This window comes from Eublepharis macularius, chromosome 16 (genome assembly GCF_028583425.1).
Source record: "Eublepharis macularius isolate TG4126 chromosome 16, MPM_Emac_v1.0, whole genome shotgun sequence".
NCBI lineage: Eukaryota > Metazoa > Chordata > Lepidosauria > Squamata > Eublepharidae > Eublepharis > Eublepharis macularius.
In genome coordinates this window covers 32,151,355-32,172,603 of record NC_072805.1, presented here as the reverse complement: position 1 = coordinate 32,172,603, position 21,249 = coordinate 32,151,355, and the positions used below count along the sequence as shown (strand labels likewise).

Sequence of the window (21,249 nt, the reverse complement as noted above, 5' to 3'; positions counted from 1 at the left end):
CGTATTGGCCGAGGCAACCATGGTTTCACTCCCTTCTGGGTCTACAGACTCAATCGATCCGTCTCCCGGTGGTTCCCGATCTCCTGACCTGCGGGGGGGTTCTTCACCACGACATCAGGAGACTCAAACTCACAGCGTGGTTGATCAGGCCGGGGCTGCCTTCTCCGAGGCTGTGACTAATGTTCTCTTAAATGCTAGGCGTTTGTCTACCAGGCAGTCTTATGCCCTTAAGTGGGACAAATTTTCTGTGTGGTGTAGTCGCAGGGGTTTGGATCCTTTTGAGTCCACCCTTTCTGAGATTTTGGACTTTTTGTGGGAGGTAAAACAGGAGGGTTTGGCCAACTCCTCAGTCAAGGTTTATCTGGCAGCCATCTCTGCTTTTCACCCTCCAGTGGATAGAAAGTCTGTTTTTTCCCACTATTCTGCCAAATTATTTTTGAGGGGATTGAATAATTTGTTTCCCCCTGTGCGGGCTTTGGTCCCTCAGTGGTCGTTGCCCCTGGTTCTGACTCGTTTGATGTCTAAGCCGTTTGAACCCTTGGCTTCCTGTCCACTTCGTTTTTTGTCCATGAAAGTGGCCTTTTTGGTTGCGGCTACTTCAGCCAGGAGGGTTGGGGAGCTAGCAGCGTTATCTTGCGAGCCCCCTTATTTGAAATTTCACCCTGAGAAGGTCGTTCTTCGTACAAAGGTTGAATTTTTACCTAAAGTAGTATCCCGTTTTCATTTATCTCAGGAATTGGTTCTGCCGGTTTTCTTTCCGACTCCGGCTTCTGAGGCAGAGGCGGCCCTTCATTCTTTGGATGTTCGCAGGGCCATTTTATTTTATTTAGATAGGGTAAAACCATTTAGGATTGACTCTAATTTGTTTATTTGTTTTGCTGGACCGAAGAAGGGTAACCGGGCTTCGGCTCAGACTATCTCTAGATGGGTGGTCCAGGCTATACTGACCTGTTATTCTGCTGCTAACTTACCTTGTCCTTTGCAAGTGCATGCCCACTCCACCAGGTCCCAGGCGTCGTCAGCGGCTCTCTTCAGAGGTGTTCCACTCCAGGACATCTGCAGGGCGGCGACGTGGGCCTCGGCGGATACCTTTGTGAAGCATTATGCGCTGGACATCCTAGATAGAAAGGAGACAGCGGTGGGCACAGCAGTTCTGCACTCCATCTTTGAGTGATGCTTTGGCGTCACCTCCACCCAGGTATTTAGCTTTGGAATCTTCCCATGTGGGACTGCACAGGAAGACCGTAGATGAAAAACAGGTTTTACTTACCATAACTGTTGTTCATCTAGGTCTTCCGTGCAGGCACACATGCCCTCCCTCCTTCCCCGCTAACTCTCTTGGTACTTACCTTGCAGGGGGCGGCGAAAGAGGAACTGAGGGTATGTGAGGGGCGCTCCGCCTCTTAAGGTCCGTTTCGGCGGGAAAGCGGCCGCGCATGCGCGCTGAGAGGCGGGAGCGCCCCCTGGTGGTGTTTAGCTGTTAAAATCTCCGGTATCGGCAGGCCTGCGCGTGCGCAGTCCCATGTGTGCCTGCACGGAAGACCTAGATGAACAACAGTTATGGTAAGTAAAACCTGTTTTTCTCTGCACTGGAGATTCAGGTGCCGTAGGATAAAATCAGCTGTTAATTTATAGCCTGTCTTTAAATAATCCCCCAAGGCAGATAACAGTCAATAAATACAAGTAGGAAAGAGCATGAGAGGAGTGTTTTCAGATACCAAATGACAATAGCGGGTAAATGACAAAAGCCAGTGAATGACAATAGCAGGCGTGATTGGATAGGGTAGGGTAGGCAGAGGGGTAGAGGGTGTGGAGAAATCACCACTGGTAATGAGACCGGAAGCCTAGGTCTTTTTTTTTTTAACATATTTTATCGAGTAAAAATCCTAGGTCTTGATCTCACCAAGATATAAGGGCAGATGGACTCACTGTTTATCTGTATCTGAAGAAATGAGCTGTGACACACAAAAGCTCATATCCACCCCAAATTTTGTTAGTCTTATAGATGCTACTGGACTCTTGCTCTTTTCTACCGCTATGGACTGACTAACATGGCTACCCATCGTAATAAATACAAGGAATAATACAGTCTTTCTAGAAACAGCTAAAGCAATGCTAAAAAGTTAAAATATAAAGGTAAGCATATGTGTGAGGGAAGTTTATCTTCTCTTTTATTTGTGAGGTTAAACATATAGATATGTTTGCACCAAATCTGTGATTTGGCGGAGAGAGGACAAATAGTTGAAGTCTGCCTAAGACATAAGCCGAGTTTGCTGCTATTTGAACAAGCCCAGTGATTCTTTGGATACATGTGCTTGCTGTTCCCATCATACGTTCTTTAGAGGCTTCTGTTTTCACTGCAAGCTGCTGTTACAATTGAATAGTTCATACTTGCCCCTTCCGAACCAGGATTCCAAGCCTGAATTAAACTACAGTTTGGAATTTCAGTTTTCTGAGGAAGCGCAAACCATAATTTGTTGGTTCAGATATAACACAAAACCATGTAGGATAATTTACAATAGACAGAACCTTCCCACCTTCTGCACAGCACTGAGGAATTCCAGTTGGAGTAAAGGTTTGAGAAGATGGAAACTCTTGCTGAGATGTAAAAACCCCTATCCAAGCCTGCACTGTTAACTGAAGGATGAGGGAAACTGATGGTCTTCTTCTCAAAACTAAATGAGACTGAAGTTCATTTAAAACAACACAACTGAGGTAAATATAAGCAGTGAACGAAGAGAAGTGGGATTGTGGTTTTTAACCTTTCTCGTCATGCCTTTCACTGTGTCACATTCTTGTTAAATGTTATAATTATTCCAGGACCGTCCCAGTTTCAGGATGCCGTCGCTTAAGCACACTGTCTCATTGTGGTAACCTCTCTAATTGCCAGCTTGCAACGCTTACCTGTCAAAATTTAGCTATTATAAAAAATCTTTACTGTCTCCTGTTTTTCAACCCTAGCTCTCCCCCCATGCCCCCCATTGGCTGGTAGAGCCCTGCTCGCACTGACTGGCTGGTTTGTTTGTCTCTGTTACACCATGTTGTTGTTATGATTATCCAAACGTGAGCTATTCCACTCACTATGGTTTGTTAGAGTATATCAAACCAGTATCTTTAAACTGCAGTTTGAATCAGTTAGTCTTGGTTATAATTTTGTATGACATATGAGCGCTCACTTCCTGGCTTAATCCCGCCTTATTTCCCAGAGCTGCCTTCCTAAGCAAGGATGTCTTAAACAAAATACGACTTCTAATGCAGAGACAGTAAAACAATCTAGATCAGATAATTTTTTTTTATGAAAAGCCCAATTTTTCTATACATGATTACAGTTAAAATATTCATTGATGGGGGGGGGGAACTATTTTTACATAATCCCATGGAATGGTTGATGCCTTCCCCCTTTGGAACAGGAGAACCCCTCCACCACCTCACCATATCGCAAGCTTCGTTTGAAAAACCATCTCAGTTTTAAACACGGCTTGTAGTACATACTACAGTGCTCTTACACAGCTGTCATTCTGTTCATCGGTACCTCTCTGAACAAACTATCTGGTGGATTCTGTTCTATCCTGCTTTGACAGAAAGAGGCTCTGGCCTGTGTTTACCCCAGTTCCTCTGGACTTCAGTAGAAGCTTTAAAAGTGCCTCAAGCTTGCCAATCAGGCCCTTTGTACTTGGCGTAAGGTTACACACCATGCCAGTGGCTGAGCTGGGAATACAAACAAGGTTTTCTAACTTCTCCCTCTCTTGTTCTAAACAGTTAGACAGAACATTTTTAATGAGCCAATTAAGGTTTCAGCTGCGTTCACAGCCTGCCCTTACTTAGAGAGACTAGCAAACAACAGTAACTTCTCTTGTTTAATTGGGAAATATAGTTGCTATACCGATAGCATTGATAATTCCCTCTCCCGCCGCCCCCATCGTGCAGGGAGGCTAGTTAGATATCCAGATTGTCAATTTCTAAAACATTTGATTAATGCTCCAGACTGTACTTGGTTTTGATTTTTACTTTGTTTGTTGAAGATATTAATTTTTCTACCCTCCTGTCTCAAGGGTACCCAGAGTGGCTTACCAAATTAAAACAATATAACACTCCCCCCCCCCAAAATTGGATAATAGCAGAGACAGCTCAATACACCCATTAAAAAGCCAAACTCTTTGTAAAGCAGCTAAAAATCATAAAATGCATAAGATTTAAATTAAGTAACCCTACAAACCCAATCCTGACGGCTGAAAAAGGAGAATCTCACCCAACTTTCCACTGCCAAAACAAGATGTATCAAAATCAAATTATCTGCAGACAGTATCAAAGCCCACCCGTGAACTGTTGGTTTCATTAAAAGTCCACTGGAAAAAAAACCCCACACGTTTTTACTGATTTCCAGAAGGCCAACAGTGAGGAACCTTAATTGATTTAATTAACCAAAGTGTATATTTGATGAATCTGCAAGGCTAATTTTAATTGACTGGGCTGCAGGCGAAGGATAAGCTTTTAAGGCCTTTTGATTATAGAGAATGAGCGCAAATGTACTAAAGATGGCTTTCCTGTTAAGAATAAATGATAGCTTCTGTGTGACTTAGGTTAGTCTCTTGTCAATGAAAAGAAATCTTACAAAATGTTACTCTTCCCCCACCTAGGTCTCAAATTGTAAGATTGACATTGTAGGATTTACATTAAAAAAAACTTTGTCCAGTTCAGAGTTTCTCAACTGACCTGCATCTGTTTTATTGAGGAAGTTCCATCAAATCTGCCCTTTGAGGACTAGTAATTTGCATCCTGCATTAATAAATGTGGTTACTTTCTGCAATCAATCAAGTATCATTGTTCAGCAATCAGTGATTCCCCTTTTATATTTCTGATAAATAAGAGTGCACCTCCCTTCATTTGTGCTGCTTTTTTCCCACTTGGCAGTTTTAAGAACTTTGATTTGGAGGACTCCCTAAAATGTTCAGTAGACTGGCTGATGATCGGCCCATCTTCCAAGCGGGAGGAGTACAGAGTGTGTGGATCCTTCATCCCTCCTTCCTTCATCTCCGCCAGGGATCATGTCTGGATAGTTTTCCATGCAGATCCATCAAGCTCAGGGCAGGCTCAGGGATTCCGCCTGTCTTACATCCGAGGTAAAAGTTTGTCAAGTTTTAATTACTCTATTGATTACTCAGTTCTGGCTACCAAATGTCATTTCTTCATTTAATTTGTCACATTGATTTATGGGGCTGGGGGTATTGATGTCATTTTCTTTGTGATAGGTTAAGCTGAAAGAGAATGACTTGTTCCGGGGCACAGTTTGAAGGTACACAATGTTGTGTCTTAGCTGAAGCTGGCAGGTGTGGGTCTGGCCAATGCCCAGATGGAAGATGGCCTAAGAACTCTGTGTACCCCGGATGGACAGGCAGGTTGTAAGTGAAAGTAATAAACAAGCTTCATTGCCAAACAGGGATTCAAACGCACCTCTTCTGCTCCAAGTGGAATGCACTTTTTATTGTGCTAAACTATAGGTGATGGTAACGAACTCATGTATTTTAAACATGGTTGCAGGAGGGTTGGGTTTCAGTGGGTCAGAGTGGGGTGTGTGTGGAGGAAGATGAATCCTCTCCATGGCTTTCCTCCCATAATCTGTCCCTGCAGGCAGCATTATTATAGCCAGAGCCCAATACCATAAGTGAGCTCAGCAGGAAGAAAGTGCCTGGTTGAAGGGTGCAGGTAATGCCACAACTGTGAAGCAAATGAAACATCTGCTGTCCCTGAGCCCCACTTGCCTTTTAAATTGCAGCTCCTTCCCCCTCTCCGTGCGCTTTTATATATGGGTAGGACAGACCTGCCGTTAAAGGTGCAGAGCTGTCATGTCTGTCTGTCTACATACATGCCATGATTGCGTTGCTGACATTTATTGCTTACTACTGCTGACATTATGCTGAAGTCATGCTACTTTATTAATGTGTATTAATTAATATGCTCTCTCTCTCTCTCTTCCTGCATAACTGTAGTGCAGGTGTTACTAAAGAGGCCCAAGCAAGGGCCTCTCACTTATCTTAGAGAAATATGTGAGTCTCGGCTAGCTGTAACCTTGAAGTGTATAAATGCTAACTTCAGCTACTAACCCCAAATGTTGGGAATAAGTTGTTGTCTATCTGATTCATAGTCATAACTAAGTTGATTCTCACAGAACCTGTGTAAGGTTGCGCGCCAAAACTGTTTGAAGTGCGGGAAAATGCAGTATAACAGAGATTGCTTGATTTGAATTGCCACTTCTGTCAAACTCGGTGATGGAGTGCAGACCTGAACTGTATAAATTCTAGTAAAGCTACTTCTTATGGAACCAATGTGTGTTCACTACAGATGGGCTTGAGGGATCTACCTGCTAGGGACTGACAAGGGCTTAAGGAAGTCACAACTTGAGTATGACATTCAATATAGCATGGGGCTGCTTTGATTGACTGCTCGGATGGTGACAGCTGAATGTGTCCCCCTCCTCCCCCTTGTCCTTGATGACACTCACTGCTCTTTGCAAATTGTTAATTTGACTGATTGAACAGAAACTGCCAATCTGCACGCTGGGCTAAACCATTTGTGAGTTTCTATGACCATTCAAACTTGGCAGCTGCAGTTTGTGGCAAAGGCATTGGACAGCCAGTTGTGGCAAGCGAGGTGAAGCCCCAGGCTAGAGGAAAAGCAGCCACCATGAGCTTTGCCAATCATGTGGACTGGCTTGAAATTTCCATTGAGGCTGATGTCAGTCATGATGGAAATTTCAAGTCAGTCCAAATAATTGGCACTTGCTGTACGCAAGTGTGCTCTGTGCTTGTCGCAACAAGCAATAAATGCCAGGGAAATGTGTACATGCAAAATGTTCTCCAACTCTTCTGTTTCCTCTGCTTACTACCGGCTATTCCTGCTAAAAATTAGGGAGACTTAGAACACTCTGGGGGTGCTCTTTGTGGGTGCCCCCAGCTCTAAATGGAAACCTGGTCACATGTCTTCAGTCTCACATGGTTTCTAATGCTTGGAGTCATGATTCTGATTGGCTGCCAAGAAATCTGTACTGTAGCGGAAGCCCTTAAAGTGGATGATATCACTGCGATGATCTATCCGTGGCAGAGGATAGGATTTCTCTTGTTATTGGATTGTTTTTTTATAGGCAGCTCCTTTGTTTATTAAAAAAAAAGCCATACTTTTGTCAAGATAATATTTTTTTCACTTTATTTGGGGGCAGAAAGAGGAAGGGGAATATGGGGATTTGTTTTGCCTTTTCAGAGAGAATCTCAAAATTCTCAAAATAGCTAGCTGCCGAAAGTCGGATGTTTGCTTTCAATTTCTGGATTGTTTTAAATTTAACCCCTCCCTTTCTTGCATGAAAATTGCTTGAGTCACCCCGTTTATTATAATCCATTCCTCCCATGCTCCTTTTTAGGACCATGTATTTTATCACCTAAAGTACCTTTTTCGGTTCCCCCCAGATCCATTTATTTTCAATGGTTTTGCCTTTGAACACAATATTGATAGGGGTTTGAACCTACCTGAAAACTCTGTGCTCTGTCCTTGAAGCATTTGTGACTTTATGCTTGTGGTGGCAGGATCAGAATGAAATTGTCCCATTCTCCTCCCTGACCCTCTGCTCCAGGTAACGGAATTACATTTAGGTCTTCTTTCAGTGTATTGAAGATTTGTACTGAGTATACAGGCAGAGTGCCTGTGTCATTTGTTGCGTTAGGGCAGAAAGCCAGACATGAGAGCACTGAGAGAGGGCCTGAATCTGGGCCAATGTCCTACCTTTTCTTGTTGCAAACAGTGTGGGCAGAGCATTTTTCCAGCAGATGCACTCTTGGGGGTCAGCCAAACCGCCCTTTGCAGCCTCATAATTGACTTCTGTCAGATCATTGTCTTCCAGAATGGTGGATCAGTTTTATTTACAGAGGCTGAGTCCTTCTGAGCAGAGTTCTTTGGGGAACTGGGGAACCGAAAGTGCAGGTGTGTGGGTTGGAGAGCTCACCTGGAGCAAGTCAGTCTGTTGGCAGAAGAAGCGAGAGTTTGGCGAGAGTGAATTTCCAGTGCTGCAGGCTTGCTGTTCCAAAGATTGGAAAGACCAACATTTCCAAGTAGGACTGTGTTTTACGTTGGGTTTAGTGTAGAGCAATTAGTGCTCCCCAGAGTTTCTAACGTTTCCTTCTCACTTCACAGGAAAAGTTGGCCAGACCAATTGCCAATCTGATGAATTCCGTTGTCTAAATGGCAAATGCATCCCCAGCTCTTGGAAGTGCAATTCAATGGATGAATGTGGTGATAATTCAGATGAGAAAAACTGTACCCTTCCCCCAACTGAGCCCCAGTCTAGCATTTGTCCGTCGGGAACATTCCAGTGTAGCGTTGCCCATTCCACCAAGTGCTTGTTAAACGAACTGAAATGTAACACGGTCAAAGACTGCAGCGATGGTTCCGATGAAGAAAACTGCCCCGATCTTTCATGTGGCAAAAGACTTGGCAACTTTTATGGGTCTTTCGCTTCCCCGGACTTGTTCCGCTCAGATCATAGCCGGGCCGATCTCCGCTGCACCTGGTATGTGGACACCCAAGATAATCGCCACGTTCTCCTTCAGCTTGATTTGCAACTTGGGTACAACGATTATGTGAAGGTATACGATGGGCTGGGGGAGAGAGGCGAGAAACTCATGCAGACTCTTTCATATCACAACAACAGACACTCTGTGAGCCTGGAGTCCTCCAAGGGGCAGCTGACTATAGCGTACCACGCTCGGTCAAAGAGCATTGGTCATGGTTTCAACGCAACTTATCAGGTGAAAGGCTACTGCCTGCCTTGGGAGCATCCCTGCGGCAATGACGAGGAGTGCTATACTGATAAGCAGCATTGTGACGGCTGGTGGCATTGCCCCAATGGCAAAGATGAAGAGAATTGCCCTGCCTGTCAGAAGAACGAATACCCATGTGAGGGAAACAGTGGGCTGTGTTATTCATTGCTCGATCGCTGTAATAACCAAAAGAACTGTCCCGATGGCTCAGACGAGAAAAACTGCTTCACTTGCCAGCCAGGCAACTTTCATTGCGGCACCAACCTGTGCATCTTCGAAACATGGCGCTGTGACGGCCAAGAGGATTGCCAGGATGGGAGCGACGAGCACAACTGCCTTGTGATTGTGCCGAGGAAGGTCATCACAGCAGCTTTGATAGGGAGCCTTGTCTGTGGGTTGCTCTTAGTGATCGCCTTGGGATGTGCCTTTAAACTCTACTCGCTGCGAACCAGGGAATACAGGTGAAGAGAAGGTCAAAGGGTGTATTCGCTGTTTAAATAAATAACACTTCCAGAGAGAGAGAGAGAGAGCCATGCTAGTCTGTTGTAGCAAAATAAAGCAGATGTTCAGTGGCTCCTTAAAGACTAACAGAACTTATTCCATGAAGATAGTTTCAGCTGGGTAGCTGTGTTGGCCCACAGTTGAAGAGCAAGATTCAGGCCCAACAGCATCTTAAAGACAAACTAGATTTCCAAGGTATGAGCTTTTGAGATTCACAGCTCCCTTCGTCAGGAAGCTTTGGCTCTCAAAGACTCATACCTTGGAAATCTAGTTGTTCTTTAAGTTGCTATTGCACCCAAAATTTATTCCAATGGAACTTTACATGAGTTGGAGCTTACTTTGTCAGATGCAGTGTAAGCTTACTCTGGAATAAATTTTATTAGTCGTTGTTAAGGTTCTGCTATATTTAACTTCTTAAACAGGGCTTTTTGTTTTCTTTTGGTGCGAGAATAATGTTGGAGATCCAAGTGGGTCTGGTCGGTGCCTGGGAATGTCTTGTTTCTTGAGAGTTTCAGGAGGGGCTGTGGCTCAGTGGTAGAACATCTGCTTTGAACGAAGAAGGTCCTAGGTTCAGTCCCCAGCACCTCCAGTTTAGAGGATCGGGCCATAGCTGATGTAAATGACCTCAGCCTGAGAGTCCAGAGAGCCGCTGCGATTCAGAGTAGACAGTATTGACCTCGGTCTGATTCAATATAACCCCAAAAATCAGGAGGGGAGAACACCTCTGAAAAACCAAGGGCAGAAGGTACAGGTACCAGAGGTAACAAAAGAAAAAAAGCCCTGAATAGTGTGAGAATATTATTAATCACCAGGAGTGATTACTCATCATTTTTATCATAATTAATAATTAATAAGTGAATGTTTTATTTGCTGCAGATTTTCATTTTGTCTTGATTTCCTGTATGATGTAAAACTCTGGCACTTTTGGATTCTTTCTGTGTTCATTTCACAGTTAGCCTACCACTTCGTTATCACAAGGCCAGGCTGCAAAGGCAAACAGTTCTGAAAAAAGTTATGAAATGAAACCCATTTAGCTGGCAGACCATCATGTTGTTTGCTTGTTGGACTTCATAGCTAATTGTTTGCTTATGGGACTGCACAGCTCTTCTTCTGTCTATACGGTTCTTTGTTTAATGAATGTCACAGCTCCATATCTGAAGAAGTGAGTTGTGACTCATGGAATCTCATACCCTACTACAAATTTTGTTAGTCTTATTTTGTTAGTCTTTTGTTAGTCTGGCTCTTTTCCACTACTACAGACAGACTAGTATGGCTACCCATCTTGATGTCAACATATATGTATATATGCTCATTATAATCTTGGTATCGTTTCTGTTCATTTTATTTTTTGAGTCACTCCCCGTGATTAATAATATTTATTCACATACTATTCAGAACTTTTCCCTCCTCTTTTTTTGCTTTGTTACCTCTGGTATCCGGTACCTTCAACCCCCCATTCATGTGAGAGTTATCTATAAGAAATGGCCGTTCCCACTGTTTACTTATTTATAATTCCTAAATATTTCTTGACCTTGCTCTGTTGTTTTTCAAGTATAGTACAATCAGGCCGCAGTTTTCAAATTGTCATACTGAGCATTCTAGCCAAGAAACTGATGACTTGATTTCCTCCCGAGAGATTGGCCAGACTTATTGTTTTTAGTGCTTTGATGCTGAACTGGAAAGCGGTCCCAAGTAAAGTCTAAGCAGCAGTTGCTCGTTTTGGTTGTGCAGCTACAACGATCTTGCTTTTTTCTACCATGTGAATCAGCCAGAATGCCCAAAGCAAGATAATTGCTTCTGTAAAATAAACACTAGCAATGCAGTTTTGTTGTTAAGCAGATAGAAAAAAGAGACAGAGAAACCCATTTTCAGGGTGATACGTGTCAATCTTATATTGTTTCTTTTCCCCTCTCCCCTCCTGTGTCTTCTGTTGTTGTTCCAGGGCATTTGAAACTCAGATGACACGCCTAGAAGCAGAGTTTGTGAGACGCGAAGCTCCCCCTTCCTATGGGCAACTGATTGCACAGGGACTTATTCCACCAGTGGAAGACTTCCCCGTTTACAACGCATCACAAGTAAAAGAAGCCATATATTTATCTACATGTGCATTGCAACATAAGTAGACTCTGACTCTGAAAACGCTTTTTTCATACTGACAGGATCTAACCATGCACGTTTCTGCCACTCCCGGCATTTTTTCAGATGTCATTATTGCATGCGTGTGGGGTTGCTTCAGATGGGGACCACAGCAAGAGGGGATGGGGGGATTTTGAGCCCCCTCTACCGTTTTTCCAACCTGAAATGACCCCAGTGAACTGCTGTTTTTACCCCATTGGGGAAACTGATAGTAGAGACAGAGAGAGTTTTGAGGAGCAAGATTCAAACTCCAACCCCAGGGTCCCTATCTGAATTGGAGCCTCCATGAACCTGATAATTAAGTCTGAAAAAATGCAGGCAACTGTGGAAACCAGTGTGTCTGATTGGACCCTTTGGAACTGAAACGTAACTTACGATGCTGCAATCAAGATTTCATACTACTTACTCCAGGGTAGCTTCACATAGTTTACAGTGAAATCCTAAGCAAAATTACTCCAGTCTAAGGCCATTGAAGTAAACGGGCTTAGACTGGAGTAACTCTGCTTATGATTTCACTGTTTCTCCGAGGTATGCATTTTGAAAATTATGACCTCTGCGCTGCTGAAACACAGTTTTTCATTTTTAGGGGAAAGGTTATTTTTTTTTGTAAGTAGATACTCTGAATGGGAGCTGCGAGTTCAGTGGACAGGTGCTATGGAAACCGTTTTATGTGAGAGCTAAGGATGCATCATTCCCACCTCCCACTTTACTCTTGCTGAAAGGAAGTGGGTTGGACCTTTCTGTTGGTAAAAAGTGAAGCTAGTTTGATTGCATGTTACACCACCATCATTTGTACAGGTTGCGAGAGCTTTCAGATATCCTAGCATTCACCTCCTCTAAACTTGAGATGGGTTGGGGATAGACCAGCAGCTTTGGGGTTGAAAACAGCAATTTGGGGTTGGTTTGCGTTTATGCTCTTAAAGCCTTAGTCAGAACATGTGGCCATGCACTGATAAAATCCTTGTTTTGAGAAAGAAATAAAGTGGCTGCAATTCTCCCGAATCTCCACAGAGACCTTAGGAGCCAAATGCTGCTGCTTCCACTTTCCCACCTTCATCCAAGTTTTTGAAGAATTGAGTGGGAAAAGACAGTGATAACAGAAAGCAGATATATTTTTTTCAGACATCACACAGACTGCTAAAACGTTTTCCTCTCAAGAATATTATTATAAATACACTTTTTTTGAATGATCGGCTTGCAGGGTTTTTTTGTCCCAGTGCTGCTAAATATAACCAGCTCTGTGACATGATCCTATTACCGCTGACGCTCCGTGTTTTTGAATAGTCATTTTTTTAGCCTTCAGCTTTTTTTTTTTTTTGAGCTTCAGTTTTTGACACTGCAGGCAGCATTTGGTGATGATTCTGAAACTGATGGGACTGGTGGCTTACAGCACTCTATTCATGATAATCCATGAATTTATGAGACCAGGAGATTGTGTGTGTGTGTGTGTGTGTGTGTGTGTGTGAGAGAGAGAGAGAGAGAGAGAGAGAGAGAGAGCGCACTGGAAAAGAGTACTTTGGTGTGAGCTGAGTTGTCTCATTGGGTTGATTTCCAAGCATGCCTTCCTTCACATCTTCATTTTGTGGAGTCTATAGGACAGGGTGTTACTGTTTGTTTCAGTTTGGCTTTTATTTTCCATTAAAACATTACAAACTTGAAATCCTTGTAGTGTTAAGTGAAAACAAGAAGAAGTATAAAATTGCAAGACAGTAATCCCAGTAGTTTAGCCATGTTAGTTCATTGCAGCAAAATTATACAGGAATCTAGTAGCATCTTAAAGATTAACAAAATGTATTTCATCATAAGCTTTCTGAAGTCAGAGCTCACTTCCTCAGATACTTGTCATATATTGTATGACAGTTACTGTAAAGGAAATAATGGATGGTTGATATAAAACATAGTGCAATAACTCCGTTAGGCCCTGAAAATAAGCTCTGGCAATTAGGTTTTCAAGATGGCATGCAACCAAAGGCATCGGTCGGGATGCCTGCAAATATCTTTCAAAGAAAGCCACAATTGGGGATTAAAAATCCACTGTATTTCTCTTTACAGGCCTCTGTTCTGCAGAACATCCGAACAGCAATGAGGAGGCAGATGAGGCGCCACTCTTCAAGACGTAACTCCTCCCGCCGGCGCTTGGGCAGACTGTGGAACAGATTCTTTCACAGGCCACGAGCGAGAGGCCAGATCCCGCTTTTAAACCCCGCCCACACCTCGCAGACAGTGCTGGGGGATGGAATCATCCACCGCACGGATGGAGCGCCCGCACAGTCTCTCCCACCTTCTCCCGAAGGAGCTGACATTGAAACAGAGACCTGCAGCCCGAATCGGGAACTCCCAGAACCTGAAAGCAGCAACCTGCCATCAGGGACAGAAGCTACGGAGTCGTCGCCCTTGGACGTTTTGTCAGATGCCTGCACAGCTGCCTTGGCAGAGTCAGAGAACAGTGACAAGCCTTTGGGTGCTGATGACGCCTCCAGTGGCGAGGCAAGACAAACCAGCAAGGTTGATTCAGGAAAAACGTTTAGAGACCCTTTGTCAGAAAGGGTTATGGAAATACACCCTCACGAGGGGTCAGTGCCCAGAATGACAATGGCCGAGAACCGAATTTCAAACAGGAGTAATTTGCTGACTGAAGAGCCATGTCGGCTGCCCTTTAAAAAGTGGGACACTGTGTACTCTGACAGCCCGATGAATGTTCCCATCCAGGTGGAAGGCCAATGCTACTGTCCACATTCATATCGCGAAGAACCGTTGGGCATTCACCCAGCTTGTTGCCATTCCATGGAAGTGCCAATACTAGAATCCCCTCCCCCTCTCTCAGAAATCAGCCCCAGCGATGATGAGTCTTTACTGGTTTGCTAATGGGATTGTGTTGGTCTCTGACAGGCCCTTGTGACATTTTCTATTGTGTTGTGGCACACACCATTCATAACCAACAGAATCCACCTCTTTTGCTGTCTCTTACAGCTCATTAAACCTCAGGGGAGCTGAAAATACATAGCAAGGTTAAATAGGATAAGCACCTGCGGCTGACGAGTGCATTTCGCATCACATTGTTTTGCCTTTTAAAAATTGTTTCATTTTAAAACGTATTTTACGTAAAAGACACAGTTGTTCTTTCTGAAAGGGCTCACAATCCGAAATCTCTCACTGTCTTAAAATGTTCCCTTGGTATAATCCCAGAGAGATCTCTAGCTGCTGAGCCAATGTCATAAAAAAAGATAACTTCCCATGACACCTTAAAAGGCAACCGTTTTATTGTGACAAAACTTTTCGCGGACTGGATTCCACTCTGTCAGGTGCATGAAGTGTTATCCTCAGTTGACAGATATATGTGTATATGGGTACAGGGAAAGCAGGTGAAGGGACTAGTTATGCAGGAAAGCTCCCTGCGGGGGAGGCAAGTGGCTGCCTGTTCTCATGTTTCGTGTTTGCATCAGCCACGACGCTTCCAGTGACTATAATTACATTGACCAGGATGCCTCTCTGGTGCCCCTTCTTCACAACTGATGCGTGGTTACCAGGGAGAGAGGGGACCCAGGGGAGGTTACATCCACGAGAAGCAGCAGAACATCCTCTGCTTTGCATCTAGCCACCCTGGGAAGCTGAACAAAGAGTCTGACTCCCTGGTCCCGTGATCCGTGGATGGGAAAGCAGCTTGCACCCCGAGAAAGGATCTGCCTTTATGATACGACACTGCCCTAAATCCTTTCGTTTTGTTCTGTTTTGTGAAGTCCCCTTCCCTTCGCACTTGGTGATCCAACAGGAAGCTTTTCAGCTTTGCATTCATGTGCTTGAGGGGATTCAGCTGGCAGGCAAACCGGCACCAGACACAAGTAATTATTACTGTGACTGCTCAACTGGAAATATCCAATTATTGCCAATTTAAAATATTTGTTTAAATTAAAGCTGTGTTTACATTGCCCCCGGGTAAATTGTTATAACAGAAAACCAAGGCCATACAGCATCACTTCCTTTCATTACTTAAACAAAAAAAGGCTCCACGCTCCCCTCTGCTTTCCCCTTTCACAGTAATGGCTGTAGATATCAAGAAGTGCCAGTAATGGCCAAAGGTTCTTGGTATCCTGCAAACAGAAAAATAATTGCATTTTCTGGTCGTTCTGCCACCCTTGTAGCAAAGAAGCCAAGTTTTAATTTTAGTAGGATTGCAGCAAAGCTGCTCTGTTCATTGGTGGTTTTACATTGGCTTATGTTGTCATATCAATTTTTCATGGCTGTGCATTTCACAGCCCCTCCTCCCCGCCCCCTACTGCCAAGGACCTTCCCAGCGCTGGCACAGGAAGCAGCAGTGTTCAGAGCGCACGTGATTCCCATAAGATTTAGCATAGATTAGTAAGTGCTTTATCTTTAATAAGCAGGTTGCCAGGTTGATTTTCAAACTGTTCTGGGGAAACCTCTGAGATCCATCAGATACGTATCCAGAGTTCTTCACTGAGGAGATCAATAGCAGTACAGAAGCTTTCCCAAAAGTTTGTCTGCCGCAGCTGACCTTGGCAGTATATAAAGGAGATTTGGTCTATTCTAATGTGACTTCTGAGGTCCCACTTGTGACCCTTGTGAAGTGGTACTGCATCCTAGAGAGTCTGACACAAAATCCTCTGGAGTGTACGGAGGCTCCATGGGACAGACTCAGTGGTTCCTTGGCAGAAAAGTGGGTGTAGAAAGGTGTTACCTTGGAGGCAGAAAGTTTGAAAACCATTGGAGCACAGCTGAGCTGCAGCCCGAATGTTAGTGTCTTAGAATAGTCGGTGCACAATTTTTTTTGTATGATGGTTTCTCCGTTGAAAGTAACCATCCTTATCCTGAAGGCTGCCATTGTGTAGGCCCTAAGAACTGTATGCTGGTGCCTTTTTATCTTTTAATATATTTTTTTAAAGAAAGCTTTTGGCTCAGCTGCACTGGACTGCAACACAAGCAATTGACAGTGAATAAAGTTGTGCTAGTCTGAGACATCCATTTAAAAACGCACGATTTAGTTGCCTGTTCATGGATCCTCCTTTGCTGCTGCTGGTGTTGCCTCTTGTCTCCCTCACCCAAGTGGGATACCCGCGCTGCTTCAGTAACATCTGTTGAAAGCAACACCTTTGGGCGACTTCCCACAGCAACACCACCAGCTTTTGGGAGAGTGATATTGACATGGGAAGTCGCCCTCGCCAGGACCGGATCCAACCTGGGAGGGGAGCATGGCTGCTATACCTCTCCAGATATCTGTGAATGGGTTGCACGAGCACCGTGACCCTTCATTACAGTCTTCTTCATCATTCTCTGTAATTTTCCCTTTCAGCTCATTGATTGTGTATTTTCTGTGGCCATGTTGCACCACACTGTTATCTGAGCGGAAGACTCATTAAAATCAAAGGGACTTGTGCATATCTGACTGTGCACTGGATTGCAGCCAATGTAAACAGTTAACAGTTGCTTCCCAGATTGCCAATTGCTTTATCAATGTAACCCAAAGCTCTCTTAACATCCCAATACCTTTCCAGGGTAAAGGAAGTAAAGGGCAGTAATGAATGATCAGATAATACCAAGAACAGTTCCGTGTGTCTGCAAATAAGACATTTCTTTAAGCAACTTCTCTTGAATCAAAATTAATGAGAACGGAAATGGGTTTGGAGGAGTTTCCAGATGCGCTAAGTAGCTGACTGAGCTCTGCAGGGCTGGTATAAATTGGAATGTGCTGTATCAGCAATATACTTTTTATTGTAAACTGTAGTGATATCATCAGTTTCCCTACAATTAACCAAGGAAATTAAAAGGTGTCAACAAGTCTTTCTGTAAAAGGTCAAAGCAGAAAGTAATAAAATTTAACACAAAGTTGTTTTTTTCCTTTTTGAGTTGGGAATCTTCCGGAGGGTATCTCCTTGTTTTATTCTTGAGTGTTTTTAAGGAAATTGCCTTAATGGCATTCGTTCATCATTGTGGATGCATACAACAAAGCTCCCCTGCTGCTCCACCAGTATACACCCTTACATGCTGTTAAGGCAACATTTTTCAAATGCTCAAAACTGCTATGTGGTGCACGTTTTTTTTTTTCTTGGCATTTATTTTAGCCAAGCAAAAACAACTTGCGAAACACAATCAAATCAAGCCCCACATCCTTTACTCAAAATGCATGTGATGTTTTTAAAAAAAACATCAGGTAAGTATAAGCAGGTGAGGAGAAGGCTAGCGCCAAGAGCCGGCATGTTGCTGAGCAATACGTAGCAGCCCCAAACTCCGGACCGCGCTTTGATGGCTGAGCATGTAAAGCAGGTGGGCGTTTGTATGCATGATAAGATACCAACCATAAAAAGGGCAGAACCGGAAAAGCTCTAATATTCCTGGCTCCAGCCCTGTTTGTTTTCAACATTTGAAGAAAATTTCCCGTTTTAGAACTGCTAAATCCAACACTTCCTGTATAGGGGCAGGGCCAATCCACCCCAGACTTGCAGGTCAGTTCTGAAGAGTGCAGGCCTATGAATAAGAGATTCTGGTCTGCTTTTTCTTTATTATTTCACTGCATTCCCTCCCCCCTTTCTCATGAGTAAACTATTGCTTGGTGTGATGAAGAGGAGGGTTGGTGTGTAATACAGGTAGAGATAGGTTGGTAGACTAGAGTTGGAAGATCCTTCTCTTAAGAGACGGTGCTGAATATAATGGGTCCAGCAGAATTGAATTCCTGCATCACATTAGTCTAAATTTGAGCCAAGCCAAGGAGATTTCTGTGGCCTCTATAAGATATTCCAGTTCGCATGTACTTATTTTGAATAATCTGCTAGGTGAGGGTGGGGACTTGAAGCCCCTCCTCCTCGCCAGTGAATACATACAACCTTGGTGATAAGTGTGCCACAAATACAGGAAATGTGGGTTGGATCCAACCAGCTTTTTCACTGGTGCAAATATTGATCAAGAAGTTTATTAGCACCTACAAGACTAACAAAAATTTGTGGTAGAATATGAGCTTTCATGAGTCCCAGCTCACTTCTTCCTACCCTACCACAAATTTTGTTAAGACTTATAGGTGTTACTGGACTCTTGCTCTTCTCTACTGCTACAGACAAACACTGCTACCCATTTTAAGAAGTCTATGCTGGGGAGCATCATGGGACCTGAATGGACAGAAGCCACATGGGATGGGAGCTGTGGGGGGGGGGGAAATGAGTGAAAAGGCGGGTTGGATCCAACCCTGTTCTATTGGATGCAGAACAGACTCTAGACAAAAATGAACAACATGCAGCACCTGGGTTTGGCATCAAGAAATGCGATGAACTAGAAATCCAGAGCTGGCTTTTGCTTCTTTGGATCTGCCGTGGTGGCAAGTAAGGGTTGCAGGATTAGATAGAATTACTGCGTCATTTGTAAACTACTTTTTCCTGGGTTGACTTTTATGTTTCCTCATGTAGATGAAGGGGGGAAAACAAGCTGTGCTTGCAACCCCAACTGTAAGAAGGTAGTGTCCTATTAAATGCTGAACTTTTAAACTGCTGTTCTGAAACGGAAATGAACTCGGTCAAGGTTACACATGTTACTGGGTTTGGGTACTAAACAGGGTGGAGTCTGACTTTCGTAGAGCAGCCATAATACGAAAAGTTTCGATGTATACCTGGAGTACCACACTCATTAGACCGCTCCCTTTTTTTGGTCACTATATACAAAGTGAACAAGCTTTGGGCACAGTGACCTATTGTTCCCTGGAAGAAACCGGTCCTTCTGGCTCAAACTGACACACATGCAGAGTTCCAGAAGCGCACTGGATATTTGGGTGAACTGGAGGTGCTAAATCAACGTTTTATAATATAAGTAATACAAACCTTGCAAAGACAATTGGCGCTGCTGAAGTTGTAATATGGTCCGCCGATAATGCCAATTTCTCCAGCTTTGTAATAGTTGTTTTTAATCACAAAGTGGGTCCTTAAAATTATTACTCATTTGAAAATGAGAGGTGTTGGGGGATGTATTTTGAGTTTATGCACTGCTTTTGCACCTGTGTAGTTGCCTGTTATTAGCATAGGCAGTGAACAGCTGCTGTTGGTTGGGTCTCCATAGAACTGCTGAAAGTGTCCTGAGGTTTTTTTTGGATTTTTTTGTAAATGAGAATGCAATTTACAGAACAGAATCTGGCAAACATGTCATCATCAAGATCGCAGAAGTCAACATATCCCCAGGGGTGTTCCAGTCTGCAGGTGGGGGAGGGATAAATCTTATCTTCAGAACAACCAACCAATCTACCAATTAAGAAGTGCTAAATCAACATGTCATTTTGGACAGCCCAGGCCAGCCCGATCTTATCAGATCTCGGAATCTAAGCAGGGTCAGCTTTGATTAGTAATTGGATGGGAGACCTCCAACGAAGATCAGGGTTGCAGAGGCATGCAATCGCAAACCACCTCTCTTAGTCTCTTGCCATGAAAACCTCAGCAGGGGGGGGGGTCACCATAAGTCAGCCATGACTTGATGGCACTTCCCACCAGTAGCACATGTCATTTACGACTATTACACACCCTCCAATCTTGACGGAGAAATTGGGGTTGGTGAGTGTGTCGTTGCAGCCACCTTTCTGATGAGTAACAAGATGCATTTCCCCATGTGCATTTCCCCATGCATATGTGAAATAAATCTACAGAAGAATTTTTGGTGACATTAGCATTCACAGATGCTGCTCATAAAATTCATATCCCATTTAAGATCTGAGCTGAGGGGAGATCATCCATCACTAGTAAAAATGTAACAGGGTGTGATTATTTTGGCTTGAAAATTCAGGCTGGAGAGGAGATCTGTCAAAAATTGAGCCAGTGTGTTGCATTACATCCAGGGAGACCTGAGCTCAAATGTCTGCTCAGCCATACTGACCAAGAGATCTTGGACCAGTCACAAACTCTAAACTTGACCTATCTCACCGGGTGTTTGTTGATGGAATAAAATGAGGAAGAGCCAATTACGCTACCCGGAGCTCCTCGGAGGAATATTCTGAAACAAACACAGTCTACATTTGTTTTTATTCTGAGTTCACTTGACTTAAACAGCTGATATCTGAAATCAAACCATGGCAGCATCATGTCAACCGTTCGTGACAGCCCAAACTTGCTACTGATATGCACATTTCAGCTGTGGCCAACCTGACAGTTTCATTGTTAAAAAATAGAACAATGGCATTGCTTTTCATGAGCAGTGCTAGACTGTTTTCAGTTTGTCAACTAGCTACCGTAACTCCCAGGAGGAAGAACATTTCTCACTGGATGACTTGAAATTTCGTTTCTTGTATATCAGGATCTTAAAGACAGAGCACCAAACCTTCTCTTTCTTGCTTAACTTAATGACAGATTGTTGTTAAGCAATTGCACAAGCCTCTGATTAATTTTTTTCAGGAGGAACATGGGGGAACGGAGTCCCGGCACCTCTTGAAAATACTCAGCAATAGTGCTTGAAAATAATATGATTTCAAAGAATTCTGTGTGTTTCTTCCTCATTTCCCTCTTGAGAGTTCCGCCACCTCCTTTCCCAGAAACCCCCCCTGCGCGCAAGCGCACGCGCGCGCACACACACACACACACTCACTCAGAAATAAGCTCTCTTTAGCTATGTATATACTTAAATCTCAATCAACTTGGTACAAAGAAAGCTGCATACGTTTTAATTCCTTTTCCCTTAACCTCTGAAGTTTGCATATATATTTGAGTGTGTGAAACACACACTGCTTAAAATTATATTTGAAATACTGAGCACAGAGGTTTTCCCATGGATGATTTTTTTAGGTTTGGTGGCTCAAATCAAGGAAAGTGGTGGTGGTTCTGGATTCTGGGGG

At 43.6% G+C, this 21,249-nt stretch overlaps 1 protein-coding gene across 1 annotated transcript in view; it reads left to right on the top strand.

The window, feature by feature from the left end:
• The window catches only part of LRP3 (LDL receptor related protein 3), a 31,877-nt gene extending 14,595 nt beyond the window's left edge, over positions 1–17,282 (top strand). The window contains exons 4-7 of the mRNA XM_055000348.1: positions 4,912–5,120; positions 8,179–9,265; positions 11,248–11,380; positions 13,494–17,282. Of these exons, the coding sequence (XP_054856323.1) occupies positions 4,912–5,120; positions 8,179–9,265; positions 11,248–11,380; positions 13,494–14,306 (2,242 nt within the window). The 3' untranslated portion in view covers positions 14,307–17,282. The remainder of the gene's footprint in view (positions 1–4,911; positions 5,121–8,178; positions 9,266–11,247; positions 11,381–13,493) is intronic.
• The last annotated feature ends 3,967 nt before the right edge of the window (positions 17,283–21,249 follow it).